This window comes from Danio rerio, chromosome 8 (genome assembly GCF_052040795.2).
Source record: "Danio rerio strain M-AB ecotype USA chromosome 8, GRCz13ab, whole genome shotgun sequence".
Taxonomy (NCBI): Eukaryota; Metazoa; Chordata; class Actinopteri; order Cypriniformes; family Danionidae; genus Danio; species Danio rerio.
Genome location: NC_141028.1, coordinates 24,066,290 through 24,085,000, shown reverse-complemented (window position 1 = coordinate 24,085,000; position 18,711 = coordinate 24,066,290). Strand labels below are relative to the sequence as shown.

General features: G+C 35.0%; 1 protein-coding gene across 8 annotated transcripts in view; it reads left to right on the top strand.

The window, feature by feature from the left end:
* nphp4 (nephronophthisis 4) overlaps positions 1-18,711 on the top strand; it is a 284,225-nt gene that overhangs the window by 163,012 nt on the left and 102,502 nt on the right. For all 8 annotated transcript variants that reach the window (XM_087264575.1, XM_087264571.1, XM_087264574.1 and 5 more), the window contains exons 9-10: positions 2,062-2,232; positions 8,248-8,377. In XM_087264575.1, the coding sequence (XP_087120701.1) occupies positions 2,062-2,232; positions 8,248-8,377 (301 nt within the window). The remainder of the gene's footprint in view (positions 1-2,061; positions 2,233-8,247; positions 8,378-18,711) is intronic.

Genomic DNA, 18,711 nt, shown 5'->3' with positions numbered 1-18,711 from the left:
TGCAACCCATCTCTGGGAAACATCCACACACATTCACACACACACACACACACACTCATACACTACGGACAATTTAGCTTACCCAATTCACCTGTACCGTCTTTGTACTGTGGGGGAAACCGGAGCACCCGGAGGAAACCCACGCGAACACAAGGAGAACATGCAAACGCCACAGAAACACCAACTAAGCCGAGGATTGAACCAGCGACCCAGTGACCTTCTTGCTGTGAGGTGACAGCACTACCTACTGCGCCACTGCGTCGCCTTAATAATAAGAATAATAATTATTATTATTATTAATATTAATGTTAGGCATAATACATTTATAAAAATATTGTCAAGTATAAACCAGATTTAAAACACTATTTCTCATTTTTTTTTTATTTAAAATTATTTTTATTGCTATTTTGTGTACTTAATAATATGTACTCCTGTACTTAATTACATTATAAATATTTGTGTAGAAATGACCAAAGAAAGAATGTATTTATTGAAAAAATTATAATTTTCTATTTTATTCTTAGTATTAAAGGGGTGGTCCAGAGTGTATTTCTAAAACTTGGTTGTGTTTATAAGAGGCAAAACAATATGTGCTCATGCTTCATTTGTAAAAAAAAATATATATATATATATCATATTATTATTTTTTATATATATATCTTTCTGTAATTGTATACAGCTACTCTGCTAACATGAAAACAATTTTTAATTTTTCCCAGTTCCTCCGAAAGGCTTTGATTGATCAGCTTACATAATGTGCTGTGATTCGTGGATCGGCTCCATGTCACCAGGAAAAGCGTCACACCACTACAAGCACACGCTTTTGCGCTATGTAAATACTGTTAGTCAGAGTAGCTTTTAGCTGTATGAGTTTAGGCCTGAATCAGACAGGAATAAAATCTGACAAGTGTCTCTCACATATTCGCAATAAGCATTTGTCAGTAATATGAAACGCTCACATCTTTTGCCAGTTTATTATTTGAGATGTGGAACGCACGGAATGAGGCCGCATAGAGAGACACTGCAGCGCTGCTGAAGATTGGGGCTGTTTGTAGCGGTTTGATGGATAAATATGAATTTGTAGCTTAATTGTGCCAAACAGCATTTCCCGTTGTTTACATCCTTATTTACATCCTTGCTACAACATACCGTTAACGCTAAACACTATGGATTTCATAGATCAATTTTAACAAATAAAAATACATGTTGTGGCTCATAATCCACAGTGTTGTCTTTTAAGGTTGGAGCTGCTTTAAGGAATTTTTTAGCCGAATCCAGTACTGAACTGGGAGAGATTTTGGAAGCTGTCCTGTGTCAAATGCTAGCTATACCTGTTTTTCTAATTCTCTGAAACATAATTAAAATGAAATTGTAAGCACTTCTGTCTTTGTGCTGTGTCCTTTGGAAGCCCAAATACAGAAACAGAATACGTTCTGTGGAAACTTTTCTGTGGAAAGCAGCGCTTTCTCTGCTATAACAATACAGTGCCTCTGGCCACACCTCTTCACTGCGCAAGGTGGATGCGTGTGGATAATGCCCGTAACCTGAAGCGTTAGGATCTGAATAACCTGAATGTACTTTTTTTGTAGTCACTATACTTTATTTGCTGTAGGCTTTTCTAAGCTAACTCTGTAAAAGCCAATGTCTCCCTTTTCATTGAACTTTGAGCGTATTACATTCAGAGATGTTATTTATGTTCACACAGCTACGTTACACATCAACTAAAGTTTAAAATATGATATCAAAGTGGACCACCCCTTTAATAAGTGTTAACATAAATAAATGTCTGCATATAAAGATTTATACATTATAAATACTTTAAATATATTTAATTGCTTTTATTTTCTGTCTTTTCCACATTTTAACAGTCTGAAAAAAGTTTACTTCTTCATTTTGTTCCAAGCAATTGTGAAATTTACTTCAACCCATCCACACAAGTTAGTTCCATTCAAAGAGCAACACTCTGTTCCGATACCTTGAGACATCAGACGGTGCTATTTCAGGACAAACAGAGCAAAATATCTCTTCCCGACATTCTTTCTCTTCTCTCCATTTCACTAGCTGACATCCACAGCTGTGCCCAGAGCAGCGTTTATGCAGTGTGTGCGCTGGTGTGCCTGGAGTCTGTTTTGGGATCCTGAGGGTCCCGGAGAAAACGTGTGCCTCAACCTGCAGGGCGACTCTTTCCCGAACCCTTGGGCTGTCATGGTCTACACCACAAGCACACACCAGGTAATGATGGACCACACACAAACACACGCTGGAATGACAGTCACATAACGCATTGTTTTACAGTCCTTATGCAATGCCTCTAATCAGAAGGTTGCAATTAAATTAATGGTGGCAGACTAATTATGTAATTATACATTAAGGGCAGAGTGCTAAAAGAAACATGACTTTTTTGTAGCATTCGTGGTGCTGATTAAGACGGAAGACAAAAGAAGTGCATTTGGCTTATATCGCTCTGGAGTTTTTACAGCTAATTGGTAAAAGGCTTCCCGAACAATTCAGTATAGATTTATAACCAAAGTGCGAATCGAGAGAGAGAGATCAAAATGCTGAAGAGTAGTTTAAAATAACAAACAATAATTGCTTGACACATGATGATGAGTGAGAAATAAAGATGAAAATGTTCTTGCTCTGTTAAACATCATTTCGGGAAATATTTGAAAAAGAAAAAAAAATTCACAGGAGGGATAATAATTCTGACTTTAACTGTATATGCACTTTATTGAATACATTTTATTTATTGTCATCTAATTGTTTTATTTTGTTGCACTCACAATTATATAATGTTTGTAATATTTACTTTCCAGGCTCCATATCTAGCCAAAAATAAATAAGAAATCAGTATATGAAATGTTATTAGTTAGCCATTAACCATAGTCATTTCTAATCACATTGTAAGGACTGTTATGATTTTATATATTAAATCTTAATTTAAATAATTATAAATTAATTAAAAATTCATTATAAATTAATTAAATAATTAAATCTGATTCACAGTTTTAAAAAAAATTCTTGCACTATACGAGAATTTTCTGGTTCTTGGAGTGGCTTATTTTGCTGTTAAAACCCACATGAATGTTTGAAAACAACCATATGTATTATTTTTATAGTTTTACTGTTACATTAAAAACTAATAAAAAATGCAAATAATAATAATAATAATATTTTTTCATTATAGTAACTGTTATATACATTTTTATAATATTACTTTTTGATCATTTAAAAAAATTACTAACTAAATAAACAAGTAAATAATGATAATGATAATTAAAAATATGTCAAAAAATTTCTCTAATTTGTTGTCAGTTAATAAATCAAACAATGCAATAGCATCATCATTATTTTTAATACAATAAAAATATAGAAATCGGGTTGATTGGTAGTGAAAATGAGTAGTCTTTTTAAAATAAATTAAACCAATAAATCATTACCTTAGAATTATAAGGTTCTATCTTACATTTTTGTCAAAATTGAGTTATTGACATATTCTTATTAAATGACAACTAGTTTACATGATGGGATGTTTTTTATAAGTTGTTTACATTTTAATACTTTTTATTTAAAAAAAAAAATGTTACACACATAGGCTGCGTCCGAAACCGCCTACTACTCAGTAGGTACTGCATTTCAATTTAAACGTACTGCTCGGCCGTTAGAAAAGTACGTTCTATACAGTATGAATGTGAAAAGTATGAATGGAATTCGGACGTACTACATCCGCCATTTTGTCATGGTCACGTGACCTACTTGCGTCAGTTGCGTCGCTTTACTTCCATTCATGAATTCGCTCGCGGGGCATCATGGGATAGCGCAGCATGCATGGGATGCGCACTCCGGAATCTCGCTGGAAGTAGTAAGTCATCCAGGTACTTCTCGCATACTGATTTTCGAATTCTATGAATTCGGACATACTACTCGGCTCGCATACTGATTTTGGCGTACTATATAGTATGGAAGTATGCGGTTTCGGACGCAGCCATACTGTTTGCTATAGAATGCGAAAACTTTAAAGCTCTTAGGCTTAGTCTCTTTATTCATCACTGGTCGCCAACAGCCAACTTATCTAGTATATGTTTTACACAGTAAATGCCCTTCTAGCTGCAAACCAGTACTGGGAAACACCCATACACACTCATTCACACACATACTCTACGGCCAATTTAGTCTATTAAACTCACCTATCCGGCATGTTTTTCAACTGTGGGGGAAACAGAAGCACGCAGAGGAAACCCATGTGAACGCGGGGAGAACATGATAATTACACAGAGAAATACCAACTGACCCAGCCGTGCCTGACCTTCTTGCTGTGAGTCGACAGTGCTAACCACTGAGCCACCGTGTCACCCATGTCATGTGATCTTACAGCAAATTCCTAAAATGAAATAAAATTTGCTGAATATAATTATTTCTTAAATTTGTTTTGCTCACCTCAAACTTTTGAACTGCAATATATTTGCTCTTCATTAACTTATTTATTGTAGATCTGCTGAAACTAAACTAAAATTTTCAGTAATCCTTCAATGTCACACTGGTTGTTTTGTTTTCCTCCATCACAGTATGAGCTGAATAGGAACCAAACCATTTAAAGGCATGACGATACGTGCCAAGCAAAAAACACTGCATGATTGAGCTGAAAGGTGCTATTTAGTCTTTTCTTCATGCAATTTGCTTGCACAATGAAGCTTTTTATAGAAGAGCAACATTGTGAAAAATATGAAAATGCCAATACATTTAGCCGTTGCTAAAAACAAAACTATGTAAAATGCAAACATATCTCACATTAAATATTCATATTTGAAGACTGCTAAATCTGAACATGTGCACTGCAACCATGAACAAATTCATTCTGAAATCTGAGGTAATGTGTTCAGCCTGACCTAGGAACAGTCAGTTGCTATCATACTTTACATGGAAAACTGGATAATTTGAAAATGGCATTATATGTAAAAAAAAAAAATTAACGGAGATCTGAAACCTGCCAGACCCTGACAACTAGATCTTAATATGCGTCTCATTTCAGCACGCACGTCTTAGGTATAATAAGTACCAAACAACATTATTACATGATGTTCTTCATTACCTGTCATTAACAAACTCATCCTGTTCTCCAGACGCTCCTGAACATTTTTTTATTTTATTTGAAGGCCAGTTGAACAGGAATGTCTCAACAACGTGCCGATTCTGTCCACACTCATAACTAACTGTTATCTGTCTCGTCTATTGTACTGCTGTCATATTATAGTCGATTAACATGATTAGGAAATTGCGGGCTGCAGTTTCTGTGGCTCTTTCACCATGGCAACTTTCCCAGACTTTAGTTACAATAAATGCTCCATCAGCGGCATTGAATACGCTTAGTTTGAATGTGTGAGGATTTCACTTTTTAGAGGTCATGCTTGTTTGGGTTTGAGTGAAAGAATAAGGATCAATATTGTCTTCATGTTGTATTTTAGCATGCTTAAAGGCTGAGTTATGTCTTTGTCCAGGGAGGAAAAAGTGTTTGGAAAAAATATCATGTCTAGTAGTAGCATTAGCCCAATATTATCTTTTAATTTCCATACAAGTTTAATTTAACCATCAAAATAACAAAAATGTGTTATTTTTCGAAGAAGAAAAAGCAAAAAAATGTGTTTATTTGACAAAAAGGTAAATTATAGCTCATTACAGTATATGTTTTATTGTACTATCGGAAAACAATGCACAGAAAAGCAAAAAGCTCCCAGGAAATAAAGTATATATTGACTACACTATAATGACTTATTAATATTTAATTGATTTTGCCTGTGTATTTGATTAGCAGGCATTCTCCTGAGTATTCCTCAGCAACTGTGTATTTCCTTGTGTTATTACAAATGAAACAGTTGAAATACACATTATAGGGCCCACCCTGACTTTCAACACCCACCAAAAACTCAGCTATTTTATGAACAGACTTGTAAAGATTTATTGGTTGCTTACAGAACTGTATATCACAGCAAATAGAGATTGAGCTTTTAAACCTAGGGAACACACGCACACACAAAACATTGTCAATTCATTAGACATACCAATCATGTGAAATAAACATTAAATAATAAACAACCAAAAATAGACATGACAAAAATAACTAGACAAAATAACCAAACCAAAATTAATCGAACAAATGCAAAACAAAACAAGAGAAACAAACGGGCTCCACAGAGCTGAAATGCACAATTAAACATTTTTATTATGTTAAAGAAACAAACACACATTAAAATTCCTTACTTAAATTCCTCGTACCGCTCTCAATGATCCAATAGATTCCACATGTGAATGCCTCGCATGCAAACAATGGAAGCATCCCTTAGTTTCCGTCAAAATGCACAGTGAAACATTTATTATGCTTAACAAAAACAATCACACACTTTAATTTGTTGTTCAAATCATGCATATCAGTCTCAATGGGCCAATAGAAAGGCACATGCGAACTCCTTGCACAAAAATTGGAGCATCAATCTATTTCCGCTGGCCATAAACAAGACACTTAGCTTTCATTCCAACTATAGTAATCTTTATAGTCCTCAAGCCACACCTCCATTTATAATCCATATTACCTGCTACACACAACACATACACAAGTTTTACTATTCAAATGGAACTATTTAATATGCCAAGATGCTGTATACACTAGTTCGTTTTTTGTTTTAAAACACATCCATTTTGTTATGGTTACACCTGACGTCAAAACTACGCATTTTTAATATGCAAAAATGCAGCATTTTATAAATGATAAAGATCACATTTAGTTTGTAAATGCTGATGTTCAGTTTCTGTATAAAGACCAGAAATGCCTAAAGTAGGGCCCATGGACCAAAGTTGGCCCATGGTAAACTTTTAAAAAAAAAATATATATTTTTTTTTTACCATGGTAAAAATGAAAAGTTTTTGTAACCAATTCTTTGTTTGTTTTGTTAAAAGCAATTTAATTAATTTTCAATTAAATGGTGTAAGTTAATCAGATTTTGTTTAAATGTACATACTGTCACCCGACAATACAGAGACTTTGGTGATCAAATCAGGTCAAAAGCAGATTCCACCTGACTAGTTTATTCAGAATTGAACTCCACTGTCATTTACAAAGTTATACTGCATTAGTTAATACCATTTAAAGTAATGTGTTCTATTGATTTTAAAATATTATGAAAAAAATTACCCATGGCAACTTTAATGTAATAGAGTTTGGTATATTTACCTCCGGCCCATGGCTCTCAGTGATATCTGATTTTTGGCCCTTGATACAAAAAAGTCTGGGCACCACTAATATAGATGGATGAAATATGGCTATTCACAAATACTCCCTGATTGGTCTTCTGGACCATTCTGTATTGTTCCTGATTCATGAAACCTCTGTTATATGATCATTACACAAGCTGAAGTCTGTAAGTACGAATTCCACCAAATAATAAGTGAGTGTGAATGGTCACATATCATGCATTTTACTATGCAAAGAAAGAGATTGCTATTCTGAATTGCAATAAAAATGCCTGTCTGGATGAGGAGTGTTTTCTTTCTAAAACGCCATTTTAAAAGAAAACTGCACTTGTGCAAATGGAACAGAACAAATCTCCAGATATAACGTCAGCATCTTTGAATAAAGAGCATATATACCAATTTTTGGAGTCCTGACTTCACTTACTTTATGTACTGTACTATTGGTCAGAAAACAAACATACAGTACTTTAGTAACTTCTTTGAAGCAGCGTTTTGATAGACTAGCGCCTTCAGGACTTTAGGGAGTAAATGCCCAGCGCCATGGTTGGGTAACAGTTTTGCATTTTAATAACACTTGGACAATGCTGTGACATGCTGAAAATTAAATGGGTAATTTTGCTGAAAGGCTATAAATAATCAACACAAAGCTTTGTTATTTACTCTTGTGTGCTGCATCCTAATTGTTGAATGCAATATAGTCAACACTAAGTCTTTTAATTTCAGTCTCTCTGAGAACCTGAGTTGTACTGCAACTTGTTTAAAAAGGAATTAATTGCCATTAAATGAAGCAAGAAAACAAACAGTGTCTTACTAATGTGATCTAGAATACTTTTTTGTGAGAGTTAAGGCAAAGGGTTTTTCTACAACTTGGCACTGTGGAAGGTGTTCTTGTGTAATCTACACAAAACTAGGTTGAACAGTTGAAGGAAATAACTTAAAGCACTTAACATCTGGTAAACTCCTGAGTACAGTCCATTAAAGGAAAGTTTTGAAATGTTTTCACAGACAAATTCTGGGAAATGTGTCATCAAATTCAAGTTTTCATCTAGTGCAGAAGGAGTTTCTAGCAGCGCGGCATTGAAAGTGAGCCACCAAGAAACATCGGCACCTAAGAAGTTACTTTCAGCTTCCCAAGGTGAGTCTGGGTTTATTGTTGCTTTCCTGTGCAGAAGTGGGTACTTTCATTTGCACCTTGTTCAGATTTACAAGGCTGTGATGTTCCAGCCGGAACAATAATCAAAGAGAATAGACACCGAATTTAAACATGACTCTCAATGGAAAGTCTGCCTTCACTGCTGCAACATTTCTAGTGAATAGTATTGCAGTTGTTCTTGAAAAAAAAAAAGTTGTTCTTTATTGCATGCTAACAATATGAGGATTTAGCAAAATACATTTACATCTTACACGTACAGGGTTTGAAATTAACACCCACTAACCTGCCAAATATGGGTGATAATTGACAGTGGTGGGTAATGCAAATCAGCGCACTAATCAGTTTGGCAGGTTACAGTTTATTAATTATGTTTTATCACTTTGCATGTGATCGCTATCAGAGCATGCCTCTAAAAGAAGCCTCAAACATTAGCAAAATGAAAAGTGTAAAGTGGGTCGTGCACTGTGCAAAATTGTGCATCTTTAAAGCACAAATATAATATTAATCCCCCATACTCTTTTACTTTGCGCCGTTTTATTTTAAATATATAGTTTTGTAAAATATTATGCCATTGTATTGGTGTCTTGCAGAATACATCTTTCCATGAGTATTGCTCAAACCAAAATTGTTTTAATACGAATCATCAAGATATCTCTTTTTCCTTTAAACATTCTGTTCATCAACGTATCCTGAAAACACTAATTATAAGAAAAACACTAATTATAAGAAAAAAATGTGTGTGTTTGTAATAGTTATTTAGGTGAGCAAAAGAGATTTTGGTAAGACTTTAAAGGTGCCCTAGAATAAAAATGTGGGTATAGGAAGGCATAGTAGAATATTAGAAGATCAGTATATGGAAATAGGCATACTGTGAGCCTCAGACACCACTGTTTCCTATTCTCATGTAAATTCCATGAGTGTTAAACCCTGGTGGACAACAGTCCAATTAGAAGTCAAAACAAACTGTTACAAGACTTACGTGCCAAGCCCTCCTCGTTTGCCTGTATGCCTGCTTAAGGTAATTTATCCAGACCTGACGAGCAGCCATGTCATTAAGCTCTGAGATCAGAAATAAAGATCATTAAAATGCATGTCTCATGCTGCGTTTGATAAGCAAAAACATTTTCTAGTGAGACAACAATGATTATTTCCCCCTTCATTATTTTAAAGTTTACATTTTACTTACTATGTAAGTTGGACTTTTATTTTGAAAACAAGATCAGCAATTTATTTACTCTGCGTTACTGGGCAACAACAGCATGAGGCATATTCAAACTGGCCTCAAATTGACAAAGTTTATTTTGCAAGATTTACAGATTATACATTTAATAATCTCCAATCTGAAGAGGCATAAGGTAGGTACATCTTTTCTTAACTTATTGGGCCCTATCATACACCCGGCGCAATGTGGCTCAAGGCACGACGCAATTGTTGTTTGCTAGTTTCAGCTTGGAAAGTAAATAACGAGGAGGCTCATCTCTCATTCTCATGCCGTAGATGGTCTGTTTAACTGTTTTCTTGCTAATGAAATGCTCAGTTTCAGTTTTTTCACTTACAAAGTCCGTAATGTAAATATCTAATGTGCTATGGCGCGACTGACTATTAAAGGGAATGGGAGATCAGACTCTGATTGGTTTATTCTCAAAACACACCTATAACTTACTAAGAAAAAGAGCTCAACCCTTTTAGACCGTGCGCCACGGCGCAAAGCAGATTTTTTCGTCCTTATATTAGCAAAAGTGGATTCGGACGCGCCTTTATTGCATTTGCGCCCTGCACTTTGCACTTTGCCCATGGATCGTCAAAATAGAGCCCATTGTGTTTATTGTGAAATTCGATGTGTATGTTTCAACTAACAAGTGAAGACTGCTGAATTGTGTCAAATCACTCAGCCCAACTGTCCTATGTTCATGCAGAGGTTGATATTAAATCCTGGCTGTGTTTATTTTGACTAGAAATATTTGATAATATAATATTTGACTTAATATACATTGCCATACATCTCAATTACTCTCTTTGGCCTTTATCCACAACAGATCTGTTGATAAAAATAGGTTAACGTTACTGTGATGGGTTTAAATTTGTCAGTGTTCAGAGTACATCATGCTGTGTGTGTGTCTGTAGGAGCGGCACATCAGATCGGAGCTCAACAATATTCAAGACACAAACCATATATGGTCTATTATGGACCTTCTGATTCTATGGGTATTTTATGGAGTAATAAATGAGCTTATAAAACTGTTTCTGCAGTTTTTTTTAACTAACTGAAGCCATAAACCTACTATGTAGATATCAGAGAACAATTAACAATTAACTTATTTAATCAATTCAATATATGACACCTTTAAAATAATGGCTCATTAGTTCATTAATATATTTACTAACATGAACAAACAATTTGTAATACATTTATTATGGTATTTAATTATCTTTGTTAACATTAATGTTATTTTAGTTACTTAACATTAGTTCATGTTAACTCAGTGTGCAATAACTAATGCTAACAAGCACAACATTGATTTTTAATAATGCATTTGCCATTGCTGAACTATAGTTAATCTTTACAAGATTATTCAGTCTTGGTTAATGTCAGTAAATACATGAACTAATGAATCATGTGTGTTAACAAAGTGTTACAGAGATTTATTTCAAAAATATAAGTAATCCTGCCAAATAGGTGTATAGATTTTTTAAAGCAAAAACCTAAACGTTTACATAGATAAATTCTGCACAAAATTCCTAAAATATGTTTATTTAGACTCTTGATAGAGTTCATTTCGTTGCCCTTTTCCCTTGGCTGGTAAAGTTGTCAAGAATTATATAGTGTTTCCACATCAACAGAATTATTAATAATTGAAAATGAGTTGTTGTGAGGTTGATTCTGAATAGTTTGAGAAACAATTTGTCATGCCTAAGTGAATCACTTCTAATATGTTGGTGGAAAATAATTACAAAAATTAATTACCTCTAATTACTTCTTCGTCACAAACTCTACCTTCCAATTATAAGGGAAGTTTTGCATATCGCACAGTTGCAGATTGACATCGGCTCGTGGTGGGTGAGATGTTTGAAGGTTGGGGGTCTGACCCACCAGCTCCACGCCTGTAGTGCTGTGCGGGTTGAAATGTGCTCCGGTCAGTCTGAATGTCTTAGGTTTTGCCAAGTCATATAGTCAAGGGCAGAATGAAAGAAGACAGGAACATATGCTGGCTGTCTTCTTCTTTCACTCTTGCTTCTTTTAACTCCTCTTCACTTGAGCTCTATCTTCTTGGGCAAAGAGGGACTGAAGCTTCTGGCCTGAGGGCCAGGCACAGGGCCAAGTCTGTCATTTCTCTTTCTCTCTCTCTTCTAAGGCATGGACTCCCTACATCTATGAATCTTCTAAAACCTGACCTCTTCATTTCTGTATACGAGATTCCTTTGTTACCGTCAACATAGCAAGAATAAATCATAAACTAAGATGAGCTGGATAATGATTATCTTCTGGAGAGCTGCTTTACAGACTATTAGGTTTTTTTAATAACTGATGAAGCCAACAAAATTGACGTTGTTTTTGTTATAACTGAATTGAATCAACATTGAACTTACTCATGGCTGAATAATGATCTTTCTCTCTTAGGACTGTCTCTTCAGTCAATATTTTTTCTATTTAATAATGGAATTTTTCTTTGCTGTTTGAGTTATTGCTGCAAAAGAAGAATACAAAAATATTTTTTGTTCAAGTTTTCATATATAAAAGTTTACTCAAATATGACAGCTTCTGCTTCTGAGAACCTCTAAAATATTAAACGGGTTAATCAGCTCACTTGGTATAATATCTTATACAATATCAGGGCTCAAATTTAACCTTTTTGCTTGGTAGCACTTTTTTTTCCTAAAAAAACTGAGAAGCAATAGCCAAAATTTAGCCGCACACACCAATTATGAGCACCGTTACTTCGAGTTTTATATTAACAGATTCATTGCATTTGAAATCAGCACTAATCAAAGCTAAAAAAAAAAAAAAAAAAAAAAAAACATGGTTCCACCTACCAGCCCTGCATGCACTGCTTAACCTGAAACTTGTGCCTCTTTCACACCGCACACGCGAGCAGAGCGTGAGCAATGCTTGTTTTTTTTTTGGGTGTCCATGTTAACAGATAATGAAAATAACTGGTGTTCTCACAGGTTGTGTCTGATATAGCACAGCTACTATTAACATTTAACTTATTATTTGCATACGTTATCTTAATAACAATACCTTTTTTTATGAGCTGCAATATTAGTTTAATCTTAGTGAATGCAAGCCCTTTTTGACAAAATCCTGACAATTAAATGAAAGATTAAACAGAACCTCTCACGATTCAATTGTGTAGATGTGGCAAATACTGTTACTTGCTAACTCCGTCTCTGCAGCTTTACAGTGAATGTCTCAGTGAATGCTTTAGTCATTTTCAAAGCGGACATAACCCACTGAAAGTCTGTTATCCACTCTTCGAACAGTGCAAATGGTGGATTAACATTCACCACATGATCACTAATCAGATGTGGCATTATTTGTAGCTTCAGGTGGTTTCTAAAACAAAATCTGTCAGTGTTGTTTTCATTCTCATCTTCTGAGCTTTACATTTTTACTGTTGTAGCTCTTTCTAGGTAAAGTCTAGATCAGATAAGTGGACGGTCGGATATATAGCAGGAATATATTAGCTTTTTTCATCAAACTGTATAACAATAATGAATATTTTCACTGTATTGTGGTTTAGGGTTGGGGTGGGGGTAGGCTTTAAAAATACAATTTATTGGGTAATTTAATAGATAGCATTAATGATACTCGGTACATCTACTGTTTTTACGTTACTGTGTCGGTTGGGTTTAGGGTTGAGGTGAGGGTAGATGGTAATAAAATACAATAAATGGGAAATTTATTAAATAAAAAAAAATCTTGTTAGCTTCCAGCCGCAACCGGATCCAATCTAGCAACAACCCTTTACTTGTCATCTGAAGGCACAAGGCGTTGACTGAGTGATTAACAGCTGATATTGACAAGCCATTTGTATTCAGTTCTAGTGCAATAGGCCAATCAGAAGAGCTTGAAGGCAGGGCAAACATTGTGGGCGTTTACTGCACCATGATACCATTTCAGGTGCAATACAATACAATCTTCGAGCACTGAATATATTACTTATTACTGGGTTTTTGTACTATAAATTACAACACAGACCCTGACTGTATATGTATTGTATATAATACTGTATCACCTTAAACTATTAAAATGTAAAGCAATTCAAAAGTATAAAATAATGAAAATAATAATAATATTATTAATAATTATCCTGATATCAATAACGATAATAGTTTAAAAAAACTTCCAGCAATAACAATGAAATCACACTGACAGCTCATTTTGCAGCTGATGATCACTAAAACATTCACAGCAAGTCAAAATTTGCAGACTTGAGCATAGTTTTTTTCATTGTTGTGTATTGATATTATTTTAATATTCAAAAGCGACCTGGTTAACGCTTAAAAACAAATCTGTTAATATTTCATGAACTCTACATCAACTTCTCTCATCTTCTTAAAGCAGAAACATGCTTTGTTTTGATGTGTACTGACTGTCAAAGCATGAGAGAAGAGTCTGAACATGATCGGCGGTGATGAGAATGTGTTCATTGCTCTTTTTGATGTTGGTTGTTGACTCTACTAACGATGAATGCTGATCAAACGCAAAAGGACGCCTGTGATTTGCTCTCTTCATATGCGTGGTTTATAATGAATGTGTGGTCATGAGAACCCATGCATATTTATGAGGGCTGTTTTCATAGAGCACATGTCAGCAGTTCGGTTAACCCGTATGAATCAGCATCGATGTGGCAACCTGTCAGTCCGCATTATGCAGGAAGTCAATCAAGATTTGATTGGCTGCATCTCAGGAGATCTCATTTCTATCTAATAACTTGGAATTAGCTGATGCTGCCGATCAAACTGTAAATAAGTGTGCATCAGACTGTTTTTTTAACGCAGCGTTTGATGTGATTTTTGATTTTCTGAGCATAGTTAGCTGTCAGAACGAGAGCACGGTGTGAGATAATTGGTCATCACTTGTCTTTCTCTCTCCTGTGCTGTCATAGCAGGATTAATGAGAAGAAATATGTTGAAGAGTTTCTCTAAAAAAAAAGTCCTAAAATTTGATTAAAAAGGTGTGAGTGAAAGTTACACATGAAGCAATAAGAGGGCGTGAAGACAGGAGAGGAGGTGTAAATGAAAGGAGGGTGTAAAACAGTTAGAAAGCGAGGTGGCTGATGGGAAGAGTGTTGTATGGGGTGATGAGTTCACACATGCAGCAGAAACAGATTGAGTATCAGACAGAGAAACGCAACTGAGAGACGTGTTGTCAGCCAACAGTGTGGTCACCTTCACTCAGCAAGGAAACGCCAGCGCACATGAACATAAAACATCATCTCTGGATGTCCCCTATGGCAGATCCAGCGCAGCAGCTGTGCCTAATGTGCAGCCGTGCATAGATGATGTTGTTTTGCTGTTTTACAGAGAATGTTTCAGAATATTTATGGAATCTGTACTGTTGAAAGTATGTTAAAACACTTTTAAATTACTTTTCAGCTAAAATTGCTTAAATGGGCTAATAATTTTGTCCTTAAAATGGTGCTGAAAAAATGTAAAACTGCTTTTATTCTAGGCAAAATAAAGCAAATAAGACTTTCTCCTGAAGAAAATATATTTTCAGACATACTGTGAAAATTTCCTTGCTCTGGCTAATAATTCACTTCAACTGTGTAACTATATATATATATATAAAATAAGTTTTAAGAGCACCAAACAATAACCTGACTTCTAGGTGATCATTTGGTATCAGAAGGGGCTTACAATTATTTTATCAAAATAAGATATGATCATGCCTTCTTTTTTAATTATTTAGTTAGGACAGTAAGGACTGACTTTGCTTAGACAAAAGTATTGTCACTTAACAGACAGTATATAATATAAAGTGATGGTGCAGTGAAAAAACAATGAACATTGTGTATATGACTCCCATGAGCTTGGACGACTGCATCCATCCATCTCTGCAATGACTCTTTAATAAAGTCATCTGGAATGGCAAGAAAAGCGTTGTTCACAGAGTTCATTAAGATTTTTTGGAATCTTGGAATCTTCAATGCCTTCTCCTTCATCTTACCCCAGACGTGTTTTTTATTAAAATTTATTTAAATATTATTTACTCATTTACAAATCTAATTATTCCTAAGCTTATCAATAGTAGTGCATTTACAGTATGAAATAAAATGGTTGGTTTTGGATGGACTACTAATGCAATATGTATTTTCTTTATATGTATAAAAATACATCCAATATTTATTTGCAGCAATATGTATTTTCAGTGCTATAGATTATTGATGAACTGTTTGTATGTTAAAAGTTATTACCCTTTTAATAATTATGAAACACTTTATTCTATCCTAGTTTAAGAGTTTTCTTCTCACATTTGCTTCAAACTGAAGGCCTTTAACATGAGCATATTAAATCTTTCATAAAGCATTTCTTTTCATTTAAGCAGCTGCTTTAGAATCAGGATGTCTTTTTTTGTACTTAAATACAAATGCATTCCCAGGGTCAAACGGGTTAATTAGAATCTTCCATCATGTCCTTCTGATTATCAGGCAGGCTAATCATTAATGTTCCCTTCAGAATCTCAGAAAAGTCCCAGCCAGGTTTGATATCTGTTGTTCCAGACGGGGAGGTGAAAATCCAGCTGACAAAGCACACCAGGGTGGCTGAAAGGATGTTCTCCTTAAATAAAAATCCATCCACAACATTTACTTAGTCAGGCTTTTTGGGAAGTCACAACAGTCTGAAACGCAAACCTATTTAGGACAGAGGTTTCACACTAAATGAATGGACTCATTGAGAGGCATTCATATGTTGTAGAACCAGAGAAGCGTAACTTACTGTATGATTGAACTCTTTCTGTTTGTATTACAATACAATTTATAGTATAACTCAATTACTAATATTAAAACCATCATAATAATTGTTAGAATTTTGAGATGATTCATAATACAATACAACATACAGTTTATGTGATGGTAAAATTTCATCTTAGTCTTTTCTCTAATTGGGTTCTACATGGTTGTTCCACCTGCATACATTAACTATCCAACAAATTTTGAAAGTATTTTTAAGGTAGTTTATTTATTTATGATGCAAGGTGTAGTTTCCAGTGTGACACTAAAACTGGTAGTTGTAATGGCTACATGTCAGAGCCCATACATTATATTAAAGGGTCAGTTTGCCCAAATGTAAAAAATTGTAACTGCTTTTAATACCTCATGACGTTCTAATCCCCTGAGAATTTTGTTCATCTGCGGAACATCTTCAGAATCTTAAGGTCTCTATTTAATATATTTTATAAAAAGCAACAATTGTGAGACATTAAAAAATCAGAAAAGGAACAAAAAATCTTGTCAAAACATGTGTTGAGACTTCACATGACTTCCTATCTAACTCTAAAAACACTTTTTGTATGGCAAAAAAAAAAGGAAAAACAGCTTTGTTCACCAATGTCTTCCAAATCAGATCAGGATGAGTGTTTATAACTGGCCAGACATTGCTTATATGACACACTGGTGACACTAATTGCAATATACAGATGTGACCACTTAGAATTCCTGTGAGAATGACACACGCAATGCTTCAGTGTTATGCTGTAATACACAAAATGGTCGAAGACAAGAAAGACATGTCCAGCAGTGGGCAGTTATGTAAATAGCAAACAAACTGAACTATTATAGGAGCGCACACATGAAGAAGCGCAAAGGAAATTAAATAGACTAATCATGATTGTATTAACAATTGTGTCATGTTGTTTATGATAGTTTGTTCACTGAAAACTACATTTTCAACATGCTGTGGATCAACTAAAAATCACGATCTAAAAATGTAGCTCTGACTAGCCTCCAGCTTGAATGCTGCTAGGGGTTTAAATGTTTTTTCACTAGAAGCATAAAAATAAATACATCAAGTTACTGCTGTGTCTTTAATGTGGTGTAAAGTTTATTGTGCATTACTGAAACAACAAGGAGGACGCAGCAAAGAAATATTACTTATTAAATTAAAACTACTTTATTATGTCATGGAACACCTTTAAATTTAAAAGGGAAACATAAGAGCAATCTTAAGCAAAAAAAAAAAAAAAGACTCCTAGCCATAAGGTGTTTATAGAATATCTTAAACTGACCAGTGGCTATGTTTTTTATTTCTCTTATATTTATTTATTAGCACAATGGAAATTGGGACCTAAGTTGGCTAACAATGATTTTCAGAAACACGCCACTCGGCAGGTTGTTTGATCTGGGGGCTTTTGCTTGCGCTGGCCCGACAATGGAAAAGCTTGCGCTACCTGGTTACACAAAATGGCATTATTTTTTATTCATTTATTTTTTTAGGTGACCTTTGCTGCTGCAGCACAGCGCGTGACTGCGCTTGACAAATTGCAGCACTACATGTGTGGCCAGATCTGTATCATACTACCTTGATGTAAATATACCCTGATTACCTAATATGAGGGAAGATATAGCAGAACAGAGGTGTGACTACAGTATTTTTAGAGCTTTATATGATTACGTTTGAACAACTGAAATAACATGAAGTGTTTTCTGGACTTCTTGGGACTGTTGCTGTCTATGGAGGATAAGGGAGCTCTCAGATTTCATCTAAAATGTCTTAATCTGTGTTTCGAAGATGAACAAAGGTTTCAGGTCACTGAAACGACTTAAGGGTAAATAATTATTAACATATTATTAATTATTAACATCTTTTACTTGGCGATGCGGTGGTGCAATGGGTAGTCCTGTCTCCTTACAGCAAGAAGGTCGCTGGTTCGAGCCTTGGCTGGGTCAGTTGGCATTTCTGTGTGGAATTTGCATGCTCTTCCCGCATTCGCATGGGTTTCCTCCAGGTTCTCCGGTTTCCCTCACAAATTCAAAGACATGTGGGTAAAGGTGAATTGGGTAAGCTAAGTTGTACGTATGTATGTAAATGAAAGTGTATGGGTGTTTCCCAGTGATGGGTTGCAGCTGGAAGAGCATTCGCTATGTAAAACATATGCTAGATAAGTTGACGGTTCACTCCACTGTGGTGATCCCTGGTCAATAAAGGGACTAAGCCAAAAAGAAACTAAATGAATGAATGATAATCAGCATTTACACCTTTTCTCTTGGTTTGCAAAGTTAAATCAAAGCATCAGAATGTTGAAAAGGAGATTTAAGTATCTGATTGTTATATTCTTAAACAGCTGATCTACTGGAATTTTCATGTACGGC